This window comes from Saccopteryx leptura, chromosome 1, assembly GCF_036850995.1.
Source record: "Saccopteryx leptura isolate mSacLep1 chromosome 1, mSacLep1_pri_phased_curated, whole genome shotgun sequence".
In the NCBI taxonomy this organism is placed as follows: domain Eukaryota; kingdom Metazoa; phylum Chordata; class Mammalia; order Chiroptera; family Emballonuridae; genus Saccopteryx; species Saccopteryx leptura.
In genome coordinates, this window is record NC_089503.1 from 63423603 (window position 1) to 63441098 (window position 17496).

A 17496-nucleotide genomic window follows, 5' to 3' on the forward strand; every position below is an offset into this window, starting at 1 on the left:
AGAAAACTTGCTCTTTCCATGTACAGTTCAGTAAACAATCATGCAAATTCTTCACCTTGCTCACTGGTGGACGTAATATTGGACTAATGTGTCTTGTTAACACTTTTGTTTGCAGTAAGAACGGGCAAAGCACCCTGTAGAATGAAGACTGTCAGGACAGGAGAATGGCACGCTCTCTTTCCCTGAGGAATCAGTCCAGAAAAGGACCTCACTCTCGAGTCGGGCCGTGAGGTGGTCACACGGTGCTGCGCAGCTCCTGGTGGCGGAGTGTGGCTGCACCGCGTAGGCTGCTCCACCTGCCACAGGCCTCACCGTTGCTTCCCACCAAGCCGGGGGGCCCTGTTTTTCAAGGTGAACCTACACCCTATTGTATCAAGAAGTGAATCTAATGGTCATCATTTAGCCAGTATCTACTGAGCAGTTGCAGTTCTGGGCCCAGGACAGATAGAAAATGAACCAAAATGTGTGTAGTGAGTCCTAGGATGAAGAATTGAGGAGCATAGAGTATGAAACAAGTGACAAGAGGCAGTGCATATTTATTGAGGTCTTGCAATATACCAGATATTTCACACATACCATCTCTAAAGCTCATAACAATCCGTGGGTAGGAGTTACTACCGATGCCAACTCCTCCTTGCCTTAAATAGCGTGTTGTTAGGCCAATTTACCTTCTTAGGCCTCAATTTCCTCCTCTGAAAATGGAAAACATCTGTTGCATGTGATTGTTGGGAGGACTGAGTTCTGTTCTAAGCACTTTGCTTAGAACAGTAAGCCCTCCAGCAGTGTTTGCTCTGACCATCAGTAGAACACAGGAGGAAGTGAGGCCCCCAGAGAAGCAGTGACTAGCCCAGGGCCGCACAGCCAGAGGCAGGAAGAGCTGGCCTCTCTCACTCCATAATCTGCCGTGCAGAAGGGTTAAAATAGAAGTTTTGTCCTTCACAGCAAGACTTGGCTGCACTCTATGTTCTAAAGAAGCAAGGCCAACTGTCCAGTGCAGGTTGACCACAGCTCGCCTGCAGCTAAGTACACAGCCAGCTCACAACCACAGAGGAAACTTGGAGAGGTGGACAACTGCTGCTTTCCTCTGAGGCCTGCACAGTGTCTGAGACCTCGGGCCAGTTAGCTCCTCCTTTCTGAGTCTCTGTTTCCTCACCTGAAAAGGGGGATACTACTGCTTTTCTGCCTCACGTCGTGGGCACTGAGTGAGTGAGAGGCTGAGAAATGGTTTTTCACACTACTCTATTGTACTAATATGATCATAGGAAAGACCAGTGATGTGGGGATAGGCTGAATATTATAACTTCATGGGGAGGAGCTGAAGGGAGATAGAATTGTCAGTTCAATGTAAAGATGAACTTTCTCAGCGCTCTGGCCATAGGAATGGAAAGAAGTGGGGAAGTGGGGGAGTGGGTGACTGTCAAGCCTGGGGATGGATGCAGAGGGGGTTCCTGCCAGGGGCTGGGGGTGGGAAAGAGTTGCTTAAGTGAGACAAGTTTCCCTCCCTGTGCCCTCTTCTCTCCTCCCATGCTGGGTAAACAGTACCTGACAGAGACTCCATCGTGAGCAGGTGGCTGAACCAGAACTCAGATGGTCTTGTTTGCCACTTGACTCTGACACTAACTTGCTGTGCAACTTTGAGCGTCCCTCTGGGCCTCATTTTCCTAGTCATATCATAAATAAATGTAACAAATGCAGTTTGTCAATTATGATAATGTGGCTGTGGAAAGGATTATTATCTTCCAAGACTTTGGCTAAAGGACTAGGCCAATGGTAAAGAGGAAGCATTGTAACTTGTGCAACTATAGGTTAGTTGGGAGGGACTCCAGCATGACTCTAGAATTGGCACAGATAATACATCTGGGGACTGTGCTTTGTGGTTTATAAAGCATTTTTTTTTTTTAGCTTTGTCTTATTCAATCCTCACAACAATATCCCAAATTTACAGATAAAGATACGGACCCAGTGAATTTGTGTAACTCATTCGACCTCACTCATGGGTCTCTAAGCGCTGACTGGAGGCGGGAGAGAGGTCGTCCTGGGCTGGAATCCCAGCTCCAGTCAGACCATGAGCAGGTTCCTTAGCTATCCACACCCCAGTTTTCTTATTGTTAAACAGGAAGATTAAATATTCATTGTAGGGTTGTGGTGAAGGTTAAACGAGATAGCTTATGAATGAGCTTAGTGCAGAAATGGATGTAAAGTAGGTACTGAATAAGTGTGCTGAATAAGGAAAAACCAAAAAAAAAAAACCACTAGGAAGCTGCAGGACTGGGCTGCTGGCTCCTACTTCCCTGTTCTTTGCCCTCCACCAAGCAGTTTCTTTTCATGATCCTCCTCGTTCATATCACAGCTGGAGAATGAGCTGCTCATTAGGAGGCTTCTCTAATTAGGCAGCAAGAGACAGTTTAGTTTCAGGTGACCTTAAAGAGTTCATTATTGCCCTGGGGTGAAGTGCAGGGGTTGCCAAAGGGAAAAGTTTCTCAGTAACTGGCCCTGTGAGCTGCTGGAGGAGGAGCCGGGCTCTGACGCAGGCTGTCAGGAGTGCTGAAATGACAGGCGAGACGGCTAGCAGGTCTGTCCCTGACCAGACAGATCACCTATATAGCCTAACTGCCTTTGGGTCCAGACCTGACAAATAACAGCGTGGAAACAGTGCTGGGGTAGTGTGCCAGACTCTGTGCCGGAGGAAGCAACCATGCAGGTGCTAGCCAAGCGCTACCCCAGGAACTGCCTGCTGGCCGCCATGGACAGGTACTCCGCCGTGGTGCACAACATGGAGCAGGAGGTGCTGCTCCCCAGCCTGCTGCGGGACGTGCAGCTGAGTGCGCATGGGCACCAGGCCCAGGCTGGAGCTCCCGATCTCTACAACTACTTCACCATGCTCAAGGCCATCTGTGTGGATGTGGACCACGGGCTGCTGCCCCGGGAGGAGTGGCAGGTCAAGATGGCAGGTGGTAAAGCCATTAAGGCTGAGAATGAAGCTGCAGAAGCTGAAGAGGAAGAGGAAGAGGTCTTGGGGCAGCTGAATCTAGAAGCCCAGTTCCATCTGCACTTGTCCGGCCTTCATCACATCCTCACCCACCTCACCTTGAAAGCCGAGGAGGTGACACGGATATACAAGGAGATAACGGGACATGTAGGCCTCAGACTCTAAGGCAGGTAATGGTAGCCATGCTAGTGGGTGTCAGAGTCCACTGAGGGGCTTCCCAGGGGAGCAGGGAGAGCAGTGGTGCAACCCAGTCCGAAAGGAAGAACCCAAATCTCAGACAGAGCCACCCTCACTCATAGGGTTCTGGGACCACAACCCAGGAAGGCGCAGGCCAGGCCTCCCCGACTCTCCTTCTGACCCAGAATTGGTAACAGCCATGACTGTTATGGAGCTAGAGGGAAAAGTGGACTGTGAGTGCTTACTTTATGAACATACATATGTGTTTATGCATATATGCACTTGTCAGTAAGTATGGGTATTTATTCAGGTAAACTGTGAATTCTATGTATGTGTATGGCATTGCTTCCTAACATTTTTTCAAGTCACAGAAGATGAAAATTTCTATGCCCCATGCTGGTCCATAGGTGAGGCTTCTCACAATATTCCTGCAGCTGGCAGGGGTACTCTGGCCACCCCAGGTTGCCTCTAGCCGAGTGGAAAGCTAAAGGATTCTGATTGGTCCTGGCGCTCCAGTGTGGAGCACGCCTGCCGGGAAGCCCTGCTGTGAGGACATGAACGGGCCGAAGCCTGAACCCATACGTCTGTACACAGGAGGGCTGGGGTTGTGAGGTGTGAGTGGGCAGCAAGCAGGGCTGGGGTTGTGAGGTGTGAGTGGGCAGCAAGCGAGACAAGCAGGGGGTGGCACCGAGTAGGTGATGGGAAGTGGGCCCGGGACAGTTGTGCGTGGGTCACTCCTGGGTTCAGATTGGGAGAAATTTGGCCGCACTAGCTGCCAGCTTTGATCTTGTCCCACTTGCCAGCCCTGCTCCTACATACTGGCTTCTTCATTGGTAAACCTTGTCCATGTCCGTGAACAAAACCACCGATGTAGGTATGTGGAGCAGGACTTCATGCCCATTTTACAAGGAAGGAGATTGAAGCCACAAAGCAAGACTGGCCCCAACTTTGAGCTGGGTGTTCTTTTCATCACTCCCCATCTTGGCCATATTAATTAGCTTCATAATCTGCTTGAAGGACACTCAGTAATGAGGGGATTAAACAGGGACCTGAACACACAGCCTATGGAGAGCTCCACTGAGGTATTATATCTTTAGCCATTTTTCCTTCCGCTGCCTCAAGCCCAAAGCCAAATTTCAGCCTTATTTCACCCTCCCCTCAAGGCTACCTGGGTTGCCTGTCAGAGGTTCTTGAATATAATTGAGTTGGGTCAATAGCTCCGGGGGCAAGTTCTGGTTCTACCACTAATGAGCTCTGAAGCCTTGGTTTAGCCACCTCACTTCTCTGAGTTTGTTTCTTCTCTGAATAATAACAGTACAGTAGTAGCAAAGATAATAACAGGCATTTAAATAGTTTCATAGCTGAAAACCACTTGCATATCAACTATCTAATAGAATTATCATCCCCCCCTTTTTTCTTCTTTTTCAAGTGAGAGGAGGGAAGATTGACACCTGCGTGCGCCCCATTCAGGATCCACCTGACAACTCCTGTCTGGGCTGATGCTCTGCCCATCTGGGACCATGCTCCCAACAGAGCTATTTTTAGCACCTGAAGTAGAGGCTCCACACAGCCATCCTGAACATCCAGGGTCAATGAGCTTGAGCCGATCGAGCCATGGCTGAGGGAGGGGAAGGGAGAGAAAGAGAGAGAGAGAAAAAGAAGTGGGGGAGAAGCAGATGGTCACTTCTCCTGTGTGCTCTGACCAGGAACCAAACCTGGGACATCCACATGCCAGGCTGATGTGCTACTACTTAGCCAACCAGCCAGGGCTATCATTCTCTATTTTTTTTCTTAAGTGAGAAGTGGGGAGGCAAAGAGACAGAGTCCCTCATGCACCCTGATAGGGATCCACCAGGCAAGCCACCTACTGGGCGATGCTCTGCCTATCTGGAGTCATTACTCTGTTGCTTGGCAACCAAGCTATTTTTAACACCTGAGGTTGAGGCCATGGAGCCATCCTCAGTGCTCAGGGCCAACTTGCTCCAATCAAGCCATGGCTGCAGGAGGAGAAAGAGAGAGAGAGAGAGAGAGAGAGAGAGAGAGAGAGAGAGAGAGAAAGCAAGAGGGGGAGAGGTGAAGAAGCAGATGGTCACTTTTCCTGTGTGCCCTGATCAGGAATCAAACCCGGGACATCCACACACCAGGCCGATGCTCTACCACTGAGCCAATCAGCCAGGGCTGCTATCATCCCCTTTTACAGACACAAAAAAAAACTGGAGGCCTGAAAAGTAAAATGAGTCCAAGGTTACTCAGCAAATGGCAGAGCTGAGATGCAAATGAACCCTGGCCTAACTGGCATCTAATTCCTTTCCTCTACACTAGTGAATTTCCTTAGCACCTTAGAATTCTGCAGCCTGGGCTGGAGGTGGGAATTGGGGATGGCTAAGTGAATAGAACATCTACTCCTCGACCAAACTGCTTGCAGACAAGATTTTCATGGTATAGCAGAAGTTAAAAAACCTGGCTCTTCTTCTGGCTCTGCCACTGACCTGTGTGTAATCCTGTTTCTGCATCGCAGTTTCCCTCCTAGTAAAATGTAGAGGTGAAGGTAGAAGTAATTGAGCTATAACCTGATTCTTTTTACAGCGCTGACACTGCCAGACTTCTCCTACAGCAGCACCATTGAGCCTTTTCATTCTTTTTCCTATTTCAGTAGGAATATGAGAGTACCTTAGTGGTGTGGATTTATACTGACTTGGTTTTTTAACATTTCTGCACTCCACAGATCCCTTTACGTGATAGAAGGCAGACTGTGATGAGAATATGGAACAGTCCACTACCCCTGACAATACCAGAAAGGCTAGACCGACAGCTGGAAGTGAGGCGACATCGTCTTCTGTGATGCTTCTCTACCTCCCTTTGAGCACCAATTCGTAGACTCGTCATTGGGTCACCTTTAGGATACTCGCTGCTGTTCACAACTCCTCTCACTCCTCCTCCCAGTTTGGGATAGTGGTCAGTAGTTCATGAGGGACTAGACATACCCAACCAATGTGGTATGGGAGGCATAGGTTTTAGCATCTGACTGATTCTTGGTAGTCACTCACTATGTGATCTTGGGTAAATTATTTAAGTGGTTGAAACCTAAATTTCATCATCTATAAAATGGGGATAGTATTGGCTACCTAAAAAGGTTATTCTAGAAATTAAACAAGATAGAATCAAAAGCACCTGGCATTCTGACCTGTGGTGACACAGTGGACAGGGTGTTGACCTGGAACAGAGGTCGCCAGTTTGAAACCCTGGGCTTGCCTGGTCAAAGTACATACAGCCAGCAAGCAATGAACAGGTGAAGTAACTATGAGTTGATACTTCTCACTCCCTCAACACTCTGTAAAATCAATAAAATATCTTTTAAAAATTCATAAGCACCTGGTATGTAAGTGCTATTATTATCGGCTCATCTCCCCCACCTTGTATTTGCTCTAGGCCTTGTTTTTCCCACTGCAGAACTAAGAGGCAGCAGAGTCCTGGGGGACGAGTGGTTCACTCTTGTACCTGCCAAGCACTATAAACATACTGAGTGCAGTAGCAACAGAAAAATAATCCCTTGTGGTTGTACATATCTTTATTAACTTCTAAAGTACTTTCTCAGACATGACTTCATATTTAACAAGTGGGACTCGAGAACAGAGATGGAACTTATCTAATTCTGCCCAGTAACCATGTTTATGTTCATACTGCCACCTAATTTGAAATCACATGGAAACAATTTTGTTAATCTCCAAAATCTAATGATTATAAAATTTGAGCTTGAAAACAAAGTTTATGGATAAGCATTTGGATTTGAATTTGATAAGCAATAGAGACTAACCTCATTCCAGCTAGGTGAGATCTTTTACTGCTAATTGCACCAGGCTCTGACGTAGACAGTGTTAGCACCGAGCACCCTTTCTCCAGGATGATCCATTGAAAGGCAAAGACCTCCCTTTGCACTATCAGTCTTCTGTTCACCTGGTCTTGAGTCTCCTGCTGCTAAATCATCTGCTATATTGTTCAGAGAGCTCAGAAATACAAACCTGACCATGTCATTCCAATTTAAAACCTGCCTGACCAGGCGGTGGCGCAGTGGATTGAGCGTCAGACTGGGATGTGGAGGACCCAGGTTCGAGACCCCGAGGTCGCCAGCTTGAGCGCGGGCTCATCTGGTTTAAGCAAGGCTCACAGCTTAGACCCAAGGTCACTGGCTCGAGCAAGGGGTTACTCGGTCTGCTGAAGGCCCGCAGTCAAGGCACATATGAGAAAGCAATCAATGAACAACTAAGGTGTTTCAATGCGCAACAAAAAACTAATGATTATGCTTCTCATCTCTCTTCGTTCCTGTCTATCCCTCTCTCTGACTCTCTGTCTTTGTAAAATAAAATAAAATAAAACCCTTTAGTGATTTTCTACTACCTAGAAGATCAAGTCAGAATCATTCTATGTGATTTACAAGCACTCCATAATCTGGCTTGCCTTGGTTTGCTTTGCAGTAGAATAAGGGCAGGCAAACCTTTTCTGTACAGGGCCACATATTAAATATCTTAGGCTTTGCAGCTCACACAGCCTGTCAGAACTACAGGACTCTACTGTTGCAGCACGGAAACAAATGGAAACAAACAAGCACGGCCGTGTTCTGAAAGAACGGCACTGGCAGTGGACCATACCTGGCGCACGGGCTAAGGTTCGCCAACACTGAACTAGAACTAAACTCCACTTTAAAATCTGTTCGACGTCTTCTTAAAATTGAGTAAATGGGAACTAACCATTCTGTAATGAACTGTTTTTCTTATGACAAAAAGGAGTCAGAGTGTTCATGATTACCATTTTAATCATAAGGTATTAACATACATGTTCCACAAAATTCAGAAATAACTGTTATCATTGAAATCGAAGCAATGATTTTGGAGACTTTAACGCACTGGATGGAATTCTTCGAGAATTTCTGCATAAGTTTTCTTATCTATAAAAGGAAAGATCACAAAAGATTTATATTTAAATTATGTTTTAAATTGTATTTCCTAAATAATAAAATTAAAACTTAATATTCTTATTGACAAAACCCCCTAAAATTTCCTCCCCCCCCCCTTAATCATGGTTTGGTGATCACTGAGACATCTTGCTTCACTGTGAATACGCTGAAAGACTCTTTGGAGACATCCAGATGGCTGCCTGGAGGGACAAAGTGCTGCCATGGGGGGGGGGAGCTAATGGGGTGAAGGAAGGAATGGACAAGGAGGGGCACAGGTCACCTAGGAGGGACCCAGAGCTGAAGTGGTCAAGCTCTCCATGTCTGCGTCTCCTGTGCATGAGGCTCTTGGCACACTGGCCAGTAATCTGCTGCTCAGACAGAATGAGCCCATGAGGCTAGACATGGTCTGCTGACAGGTGGAGCTAGTGGAAGCATGGCGACCAAGAGCCAGAGGTCTGGGACTGAAGACAGTGCTGCCAGTGGATCTCACATTTAGGAATCAATATTCCCGAGATTCTTTCCAGCTCTAAGTATCCAGCAGTTCTGAGTATTCCCCATCCCTGATACAATCACTATTTATGGCTTTCTACAAGTCTCTGAGCTCTTCATTGGTTAAAAAACAAAACAAAACAAAACAGCCCTGGCCGGTTGGCTCAGTGGTACAGCGTCGGCCTGGCATGCAGGAGTCCCGGGTTCGATTCCCGGCCAGGGCACACAGGAGAAGCGCCCATCTGCTTCTCCACCCCTTCCCCTCTCCTTCCTCTCTGTCTCTCTCTTCCCCTCCTGCAGCCAAGGCTCCAGTGGAGCAAAGTTGGCCCGGGCGCTGAGGATGGCTCTGTGGCCTCTGCCTCAGGTGCTAGAATGGCTCTGGTTGCAACAGTGAAACGCCCCAGATGGGCAGAGCATCGCCCCCTGGTGGGCGTGCCGGATGGATCCCAATCAGGCGCATGCGGGAGTCTGTCTGACTGCCTCCCTGTTTCCAACTTCAGAAAAAATACAAAAACAAAACAAAACAAAACATAAAACCACTGTATCTTTCTGATCCACCATAAACATGATATATGTGACTAAAGGCAATGGGAATATTAAATAGAGTAATTTTAGCGCTAAATAGGACCTTAGACATCATCATTCAGTTTAATAAAATTTCTTCTTTCTTTTGAGAGAGGGAGAGAGATGAGAAGCATCAACTCATAGTTGTGTCACTTTAGTTGTTCCTTGATTGCTTCTCATATGTGCCTTGACCAGAGAATTCAAGCTGAGCCAGTGACCCCTTGCTCAAGCCAGCAACCTTGGGCTCAAGCCAGCGATCATGGGGCCCTATCTATGATCCTATGCTCAAGCTCAGGGGTCCCCAAACTTTTTACAAAGGGGCCAGTTCACTGTCCCTCAGACCGTTGGAGGGCTAGACTATATAAAAAAAACTATGGACAAATCCCTATGCACACTGCACATATCTTATTTTAAAGTAAAAAAACAAAACGGGAACAAATACAATATTTAAAATAAAGAACAAGTAAATTTAAATCAACAAACTGACCAGTATTTCAATGGGAACTATGCTCCTCTCACTGACCACCAATGAAAGAGGTGCCCCTTCCGGAAGTGTGGCGGGGGCTGGATAAATGGCCTCAGGGGGCCGCATGCGGCCTGCGGGCCGTAGTTTGGGGACCCCTGCTCAAGCTGGTAAACATGCACTCAAGCTGGATAATCCCGTGCTCAAGCCAGCGACCTTGGGGTTTTGAACCGGGGTCCTCAGTGTCCCAGGTTGATGCCCTATTCACTGAGCCATCACGGGTCAGGCTTAAAGCTCATTTTAAAATTAATTTTTTTAAGTGAAAGGAAGGGAGATCGAGAAACAGATTCCACATGCTGCCTGACCAGGATCCACCTGACAACTCCCATCTGGGGCTGATGCTCAAATCAAATCAATCTAGCAATCCTCAGCATCTGAGGCCGACACTCAAACCAGTAGAGCCACTGGCTGCAGGAGGAGAAAAGGGAGAGAAGGAGAAGGAGGGGAGGAAAAAAAGGGGAGGAGAAGCAAATGGTCATTTCTCCTGTGTGCCCTGACTGGGAATCGAACCTGGGATTTCCACACGACAGGCTGATGCTCTATCCACTGAACCAACTGGCCAGGGCCTAATTTTATTTTAAAACAATCAAAACCTGAACACAATTAGGGGGTCTCTTTCAGAGTATTTTTATATCTTTAATACTTTTATTTGAAGAGAAGAGGCACATATTCAAGTACTCTTATACATATTATTACTTTTTTATTTTTTATTTATTTTTTAATATTTTTCTGAAGTTGGAAAAAGGAAGGCAGTCAGACAGAATCCCGCATGCGCCTGACTAGGATCCACCTGGCACGTCCACCAGGGGGCGATGCTCTGCCCATCTGGGGCATCACTCTGCCGCAATCACGGCCATTCTAGTGCCTGAGGCAGAGGCCACAGAGCCATCCTCAGCACCCGGGCTATCTTTGCTCCAATGGAGCCTTGGCTGCGGGAGGGGAAGAGAGAGACAGAGAGGAAGGTGAGGGGGAGGGATGGAGAAGCAGATGGGTGCTTCTCCTGTGTGCCCTGGCCAGGAATCGAATCCGGGAGTGCACGCCAGGCCGACGCTCTACCACTGAGCCAACCGGCCAGGGCCATATATTATTACTTTTTAAAGACAACTTATTCTGACAAGGATGAGGATGAGCTTAAGGGTCAGAATGTGGGGCCGTAAATAAAAAGATAAATTGAACACATGTATAACAGGATACTTACAAGTATGGGTAAGACGGGACTTTGGGTTTCCAGTCAAAATATTAGAAAAAAGAAACTATTTTTTCCCTATATTCAACAAATTCCAAGCCAATAGTCTATAGTGTCATCAAAAGTCTAACTCCCCATCTTCCCAGAGGACAAGAAAGTTGCTTGCTATTTGGTCTTCTTCATATAATGGCACACATTGACAATATTTTCAGATAATTGTACTCATGGAATACATGGACAAATGATTGAAAACAGATATATGTATTATATATATGTAATATATAATATATATGTACTGTATATATTATATACAGTGTGTCCATAAAGTCATGGTGCACTTTTGACTGGTCACAGGAAAGCAACAAAAGACGATAGAAATGTGAAATCTGCACCAAATAAAAGGAAAACCCTCCCAGTTTCTGTAGGATGATGTGGCAACATGTGCGCATGTGCAGATGATGACATAATACCATGTATACAGCGGAGCAGCCCACGGCCATGCCAGTTGAGATGTGGACGGTACAGAGGAAAGTTCAGTGTGTTCTGTGGCTCACTAAATTCGAATCCGTGACCAAAGTGCAACGTGAATATCGGCGTGTTTATAACGAAGCGCCACCACATAGGAATAACATTACTCGGTGGGATAAGCAGTTGAAGGAAACCGGCAGTTTGGTGGAGAAACCCCATTCTGGTAGGCCATCAGTCAGTGACAATCTGTAGAGGCTATACAGGATAGCTACCTCAGGAGCCCTAAAAAATCTGCGTGAGCCCACATCGAACTGCACTGAATAGGTATGAAACTGGGAAAGTTTTCCTTTTATTTGGGGCAGATTTCACATTCCTATTGTCTTTTTTTTTTTTTTTTCATTTTTCCAAAGCTGGAAATGGGGAGGCAGTCAGACTCCCGCATGCGCCCGACCGGGATCCACCCGGCATGCCCACCAGGGGGCGATGCTTTGCCCCTCTGGGGCATCGCTCTGTTGCGTCCATAGCCATTCTAGCGCCTGAGGCAGAGGCCACAGAGCCATCCCCAGCGCCTGGGCCATCTTTGCTCCAATGGAGCCTTGCTGCAGGAGGGGAAGAGAGAGACAGAGAGGAAGGAGAGAGGAGGGGTGGAGAAGCAAATGGGCGCCTCTCCTGTGTTCCTTGGCCGGGAATCGAACCCGGGACTCCTGCATGCCAGGCTGATGCTCTACCGCTGAGCCAACCGGCCAGGGCCTATCGTCTTTTGTTGCTTTCCTGTGACCGGTCAAAAGTGCACCATACCTGACCTGTGGTGGCACAGTGGATAAAGCGTCGACCTGGAAATGCTGAGGTCGCCGGTTCGAAACCCTAGGCTTGCCTGGTCAAGGCACATATGGGAGTTGATGCTTCCAGCTCCTCCCCCCCCCTTCTCTCTCTCTGTCTCTCCTCTCTCTCTCTCTGTCTCTCCCTCTCCTCTCTAAAATAAATAAATAAATTTAAAAAAATTTAAAAAAAAAAAGTGCACCATGACTTTACAGACACACTATATAAACATATATTCAGTCTAATAAAATTTCAATGCTTAATATTACACATTTAGAAAAATATATTTACAAGTTCAAAAATTTCCTCCCTTTTTTTCTTCCTTCTTTCATGTATGTACACATATGTATTGTGTGTGTGTAAAATAAAAACAAGAAGGCAGTTATATCATGATTACAGTTGACCAGAGATGAGTAGAGTGTGCTGAAGAAACAGCAGCCTATAACCAGGTAACAGCTTCACTGAGATGATGAAGCTTGAGCGGGAATTTGCAAGATGGACAAGTGGCAATGGGGCAAGAGGAGGATGAAAAAGAAGGCAAAACATGTACAAAGTGATACAGGGCAGGTTCAGGACACTGCATGTCATGAGGAGATGAGTTATGGGTAATCAGACAGGGTTCTGGTTGTTCAGGTCAGCTATTATTTATTAAGTGTCTGCTATGTGATGTGTAGGCTGTGTGCTGGAGGCTGGGGAAACAAAGATGAAGCTACAGTCTAATGAGGGACACAGCTATGTATATGTAATAAGGTGGATAAAAGATACGGGCAGCCTGACCAGGCGGTGGCACAGTGGATAGAGCGTTGGACTGGGATGCAGAAAACCCAGGTTCGAAACCCTGAGGTCACAGGCTTGAGTGCAGGTTCATCCAGTTTGAGTGTGGGCTCATCAGCTTGAGCATGGGATCACTGGCTTGAGCAAGGGGTCACTTACTCTGCTGTAGCCCCCCGGTCAAGGCACATATAAGAAAGCAATCAATGAGCAACCAAGGAGACTAAGGAGCCGTAATGAAGAACTGATGCTTCTCATCTCTCTCCCTTCCTATCTGTCTGTTCCTATCTGTCCCTCTCTGTGTCTTGCTCTGTCACACACACACAAAAAAAGTATAGACAAAGTGTTTCCACCAGGCAATTGACCTGGGATGTGAACTTCAGTGAGATCCAAAACACAAGGGAGTTGGAGGCAAGTGCAGCAATCCAAGCAAGATTTTAGGGCCTGAACCAGGAAGTAGCAGTGGAAGAGAGCAACAGTTAAGAAACAGGGACCCTGGCCAGTTTGCTCAGTGGATAGAGCATTGGCCCAGCACGTGAACGGTCCTGCATTCGATCTCCGTCAGGGCACACATGAGGAGCGACCATCTGCTTCTTTTCCCCTCCCTCTCTCCCTTCTCTCTCTTCCCCTCTCACAGCCAGTGGCTCTATTGGTTCAAGCACTAGTCCAGGGTGCTGAGAATAGATTGGGAGGTCCAATCGAGTCAGCCTCAGGCGACCGGTGGATCGCAGTTGGGGCACATGTGGGAGTCTGTCTCACTGTCTCCCCTCCTCTCACTTAAAAAACAGACAAACACACAACAAAACAGGAAGTAGAACAGTAAGACTTGATGACTAATCGAAAGTAAAAGAAAAGATCTGAAGATGCTTCCTGGGTTTCTGGCTGGAGTACCCAGGTGGACAGTGGTGCCATCCCTGAAGCAGGACACAGAACAAGAGGCCAGGGCATGTGGAGGGGACTTCAGGGTCTATTTGCTGTCTGAGGTACTTAGCCAGAAACTGGATATATGCATTCAGACAATTCTAGTCTACAGACAATGATGTGGGCATCAACAGACTAGTACCTGAAGCCACATGCATGGAAAAATTAACCAGGGAAAATGATGCAGAATGAGAAAGAGGTTTTTTACAATTAATTTGAAATACCTTTATCAGGAAAATCCTCTGGATGTGCTTTCATGTATGCAAACATATCATGGTCCCTCAGAGAATACATATAATCTTGACGTTTTAAAAGATAATATCCAACAAAAACAAAGGAAGTAACATATAGAAGCTGGCGATGCAAACCTGAAATTCAAACAAATCCCAAAGAAAGCAAAAATTAGTCAGGCAATGTGCATTAAAGATTATATTCTTACATTTCATATATATAATTTATTATTTCTTACAAATTTGTTTTAAAAAAAAGGCTTTTATATAGGCTAAACAAACAGCCTTGATCTTAAGATATCTTCTTAAAGCAACTTGGAGATTATGAAAAGCAACATTAAGTCTACAAACACTATAGAACCCCAGATTTTTAAAATAAGGTTTTATAAATTTCTTCATGGAAAAAGGTAGATAAATGCCAAATCCCAAATGCTAGATTGAGAACAGAAAACAATATTTTTTTCTACTTCCTTAAGTAAACTTAATATCTAAACTAATTTGTATTCTAGGACCTGTTCAGAATATGATGAGCTGAGGTAAAGTCCTCTGTAAATGGTCTAAAAGCAATTTGGTTGGTCTTCATATACTGATTATATTTGCATATTTAGCGGTTACTAAAACAGCAGGTTACACTACAAATATGTCTTTTTTTTTTTAAGCGAGAGTGAGAGAGAGAGAGAGAAAGGAACAGAAGACAGATGGGAAGGGGGAGAGATGAGAAGCATCAACTCATAGTTGTGGCATCTTAGTTGTTCATTCATTGCTTTCTCATATGTCCTTTGACCAGGGAGCTCCAGCTGAGCCAGTGACCCCTTGTTCAAGCCAGCAGCCATGGGGTCATGTCTAGGATCCCACACTCAAGCTGGTGACTTCGAGATTTCAAACCTGGTCCTCAAGTGTCCCAGGCCAATGCTCCACCCACTGCCATCACTGCCTGGTGTGGCTTGTTTATTTTTTTGTTTTTTATTGGCTTATTTATTTATTTATTTTGTATATTTCTGAAGTTGGAAACTAGGAGGCAGTCAGACAGACTCCCACATGCGCCCGACCAGGATCCACCAGGCATGCCCACCAGGGGGCGTTGCTCTGTTGCAACCAGAGCCATTCTAGCGCCTGAGGCAGAGGCCACAGAGCCATCCTCAGTGCCCGGGCCAACTTTGCTCCAATGGAGCCTTGGCTGCGGGAGGGGAAGAGAGAGACAGAGAGGAAGGAGAGGGGGAGGGGTGAAGCAGATGGGCACTTCTCCTGTGTGCCCTGGCCGGGAATCGAACCGGGACTCCTGCACGCCAGGCCAACGCTCTACCACTGAGCCAATCGGCCAGGGCCGGCTTGTTTATTTTTAAAAAATATTTTCTTAAGTGTGAATGGGGGATGCAGAGCGACAGACTCCCACATGTACCCCAACCGGGATCCACCTGGCAAGCCCCCTACCCAGGGGATGCTCTGCCCATCTGGGGCTGTTGTTCCATTGCTAGGCAACTGAGCTATTTTAGTACTTGAGGCAAGGACATGGAACCATTTTCAGCACCTGGGGCCAACTTGCCCCAATCAAACCAGGGCTGTGGGAGGAGAAGAAAGGGCGAGGGTGGGGGGGGGGGGGTGGAGAAGCAGATGGTTTCTTCTCCTGTGTGCCCTGACTGGTAATTGAACCCAGACTTCCACATCCAGGGCCAACACTCTACTGCTGAGCCAACCAGCCAGGGCAAAGTTGAACTTTTAAAATACAGGTCTGATCATTGCTTCTCTGCCAAGCCCACCAGCAATCTAAAGGTAAAAAGATTTTTCTCTGCCTGGAGAATTGCCATGATCCTTTGTAGCCTTATTGCCCTACCCTGCACACTCACTCAATCATCAAACTACTCTACTCCCTATCCAGAGGCCCTTGCCTTGATTTATTTCCACTAGCTCCACAGGCGTGGAAGGCTATCTCCCAGTGTCTGCCTGGTAAGTCAAAGCTAAGTTCAAAATCTTTCAGTTTCCCTCCACTTTTCCCTTTGTAGGTCCACAGCCCTTAGCACAGCTACTGTCAGCTACTATCAGCTCTGACAGGAGGCCACTGACATGCTACCAGAAAATACAGCTCAGTGGTTTAGAGCCTGCTACTCAAAGTGGGGTCTCCATACTAGCAGTATCAGCAGTGTCTGATAGTTTGTCAACATCTGGCCTCTCACCAGACCCTAATGAATAAGAATGCACACTTTAACAAGACCCCAGGTTATCAGCAGTATGTACATGAAGTTTGAGGGCACTGTTTTCAAATATATATAGACTCTGAGGTTAAAAACAGGCTCTACTACTTAAGAGCCATATGATCTTGGGCAAACTGCTTTAACCTCTCTAAGGCTCTGTTTTCTCATTGTGGGTATCTCCCCATAAGGTGTTTTGAGGTTCAAATGCTACAATGTATGGAGCAGCAACAGTACATGGCATGGAGTGAAGACCCCACAGCGCGAATTGAAAGAGGCGCAGGCAGTCCATTCATGGCCCGGTCCTTCGCAGACTCGCTGCGGGGTCACGGGTTTCAGTGTACCTCAGTTTCCTAAAGAGCCAAATGACACTAAGGCCCTGCCGATTTCTGAAGCGCTCAGGGGCCCGGGCGCCCCAGGAAGGCGAGGCGGGGTCTGCTAGCTAGGTCGAAGGGCCGGTTCAAACGAAGGCACTTTTGGCAGTCTGTGGTGGGGCTAGCCCCAGCCCTGCGACCCTCTCTCCTCCCACCGGACCCCGGCCGCGCAGCCCTCACCGGTCAACATCACCGGCCTTTGCCGGATCGCGTTATCAAGCAGCCCCGAGCAATAGCCCAGGAAGCCGATGTAGGCGAGCCGCGGGTCAGTCAGCTTGGGCGGGGGCAGGCTCCGGGCCTCATCCGGCAGGAACTGCAAGGGCACTCGGCCCGGCCGTCCGCTCATCATGGTGATGCCGATCTTACTAGAGGCCTAGCCTCCGATCCCCAACTACAAAGAAGACCGCCACAACAGCTAGCAATGCCCACGTACTATGGAGGTCTCTCCTCCAAGCACCGGGCTGAAGGGCACTGCGCGGAACGGTGCGGTGCTCAAACGTTTCCCCGGACGCACTCTGCACGAACGTGTTCCGGAGGTTCCGGGCTACTAAAGGACCCACCTGCTAGCTCGCCTGCTAGCGCTACGTCAGCTGCTGGGATATCGGGATCTTGGTACCACCGGGTCGAGGAATACGCGAAACGTGCCAAAATTGGGAGACGATTAGAATACATTGCTGTTTTTCACCTAACATCCCCCACCCAGAAGTGTCTCTCCCTCTCCCGCCCCTGAATTGCCCTTCAGCAAGAATTAATCTTTGCATCCAACACCGACAAGCGAACTTGATGGATAGTTTTAAGAATGTAATTAAGTGACTTTCATAAAAGCTGTTTTCATATTCTGGGTTTCC

At 47.3% G+C, this 17496-nt stretch overlaps 2 protein-coding genes across 3 annotated transcripts; one reads left to right on the forward strand and one right to left on the reverse strand.

Annotated features, from left to right (window-relative positions):
• The first annotated feature begins 2524 nt into the window (after positions 1-2524).
• On the forward strand, positions 2525-6554 carry THRSP (thyroid hormone responsive). Of its 2 annotated transcripts, none has more exons than XM_066369477.1 (2): positions 2525-3159; positions 5892-6554. In XM_066369477.1, exon 1 carries the CDS (start codon positions 2696-2698, stop codon positions 3152-3154), a length of 459 nt encoding a protein of 152 aa, XP_066225574.1. In that variant the 5' UTR covers positions 2525-2695; the 3' UTR covers positions 3155-3159; positions 5892-6554. The 2 variants fall into 2 exon arrangements, with proteins under 2 accessions (XP_066225574.1, XP_066225581.1); XM_066369484.1 differs by having other exon boundaries at positions 2525-3155.
• Positions 6555-7958: 1404 nt separating this feature from the next.
• Positions 7959-17134, reverse strand: NDUFC2 (NADH:ubiquinone oxidoreductase subunit C2). Its single transcript, XM_066369516.1, has 3 exons — positions 16829-17134; positions 14083-14226; positions 7959-8108 (listed from the first exon to the last, which is right to left on the reverse strand). Exons 1-3 carry the CDS (start codon positions 16995-16997, stop codon positions 8059-8061), a joined length of 363 nt encoding a protein of 120 aa, XP_066225613.1. The 5' UTR covers positions 16998-17134; the 3' UTR covers positions 7959-8058.
• Between the last annotated feature and the right edge of the window lie 362 nt (positions 17135-17496).

Bases quoted from the DNA above. Each gene is read 5' to 3' on its own strand.
- NDUFC2 (XM_066369516.1), bottom strand. From the start codon at position 16,997: ATGATGAGCGGACGGCCGGGCCGAGTGCCCTTGCAGTTCCTGCCGGAT. The intron at 14,227-16,828 runs GTGAGGGCTGCG...TTTGAATTTCAG, and splicing joins AAGGCCGGTGATGTTGACCG to GTTTGCATCGCCAGCTTCTA. The intron at 8,109-14,082 runs GTATTTCAAATT...TTCCTTTTATAG, and splicing joins AGAGGATTTTCCTGATAAAG to ATAAGAAAACTTATGCAGAA.
- THRSP (XM_066369477.1), top strand. From the start codon at position 2,696: ATGCAGGTGCTAGCCAAGCGCTACCCCAGGAACTGCCTGCTGGCCGCC.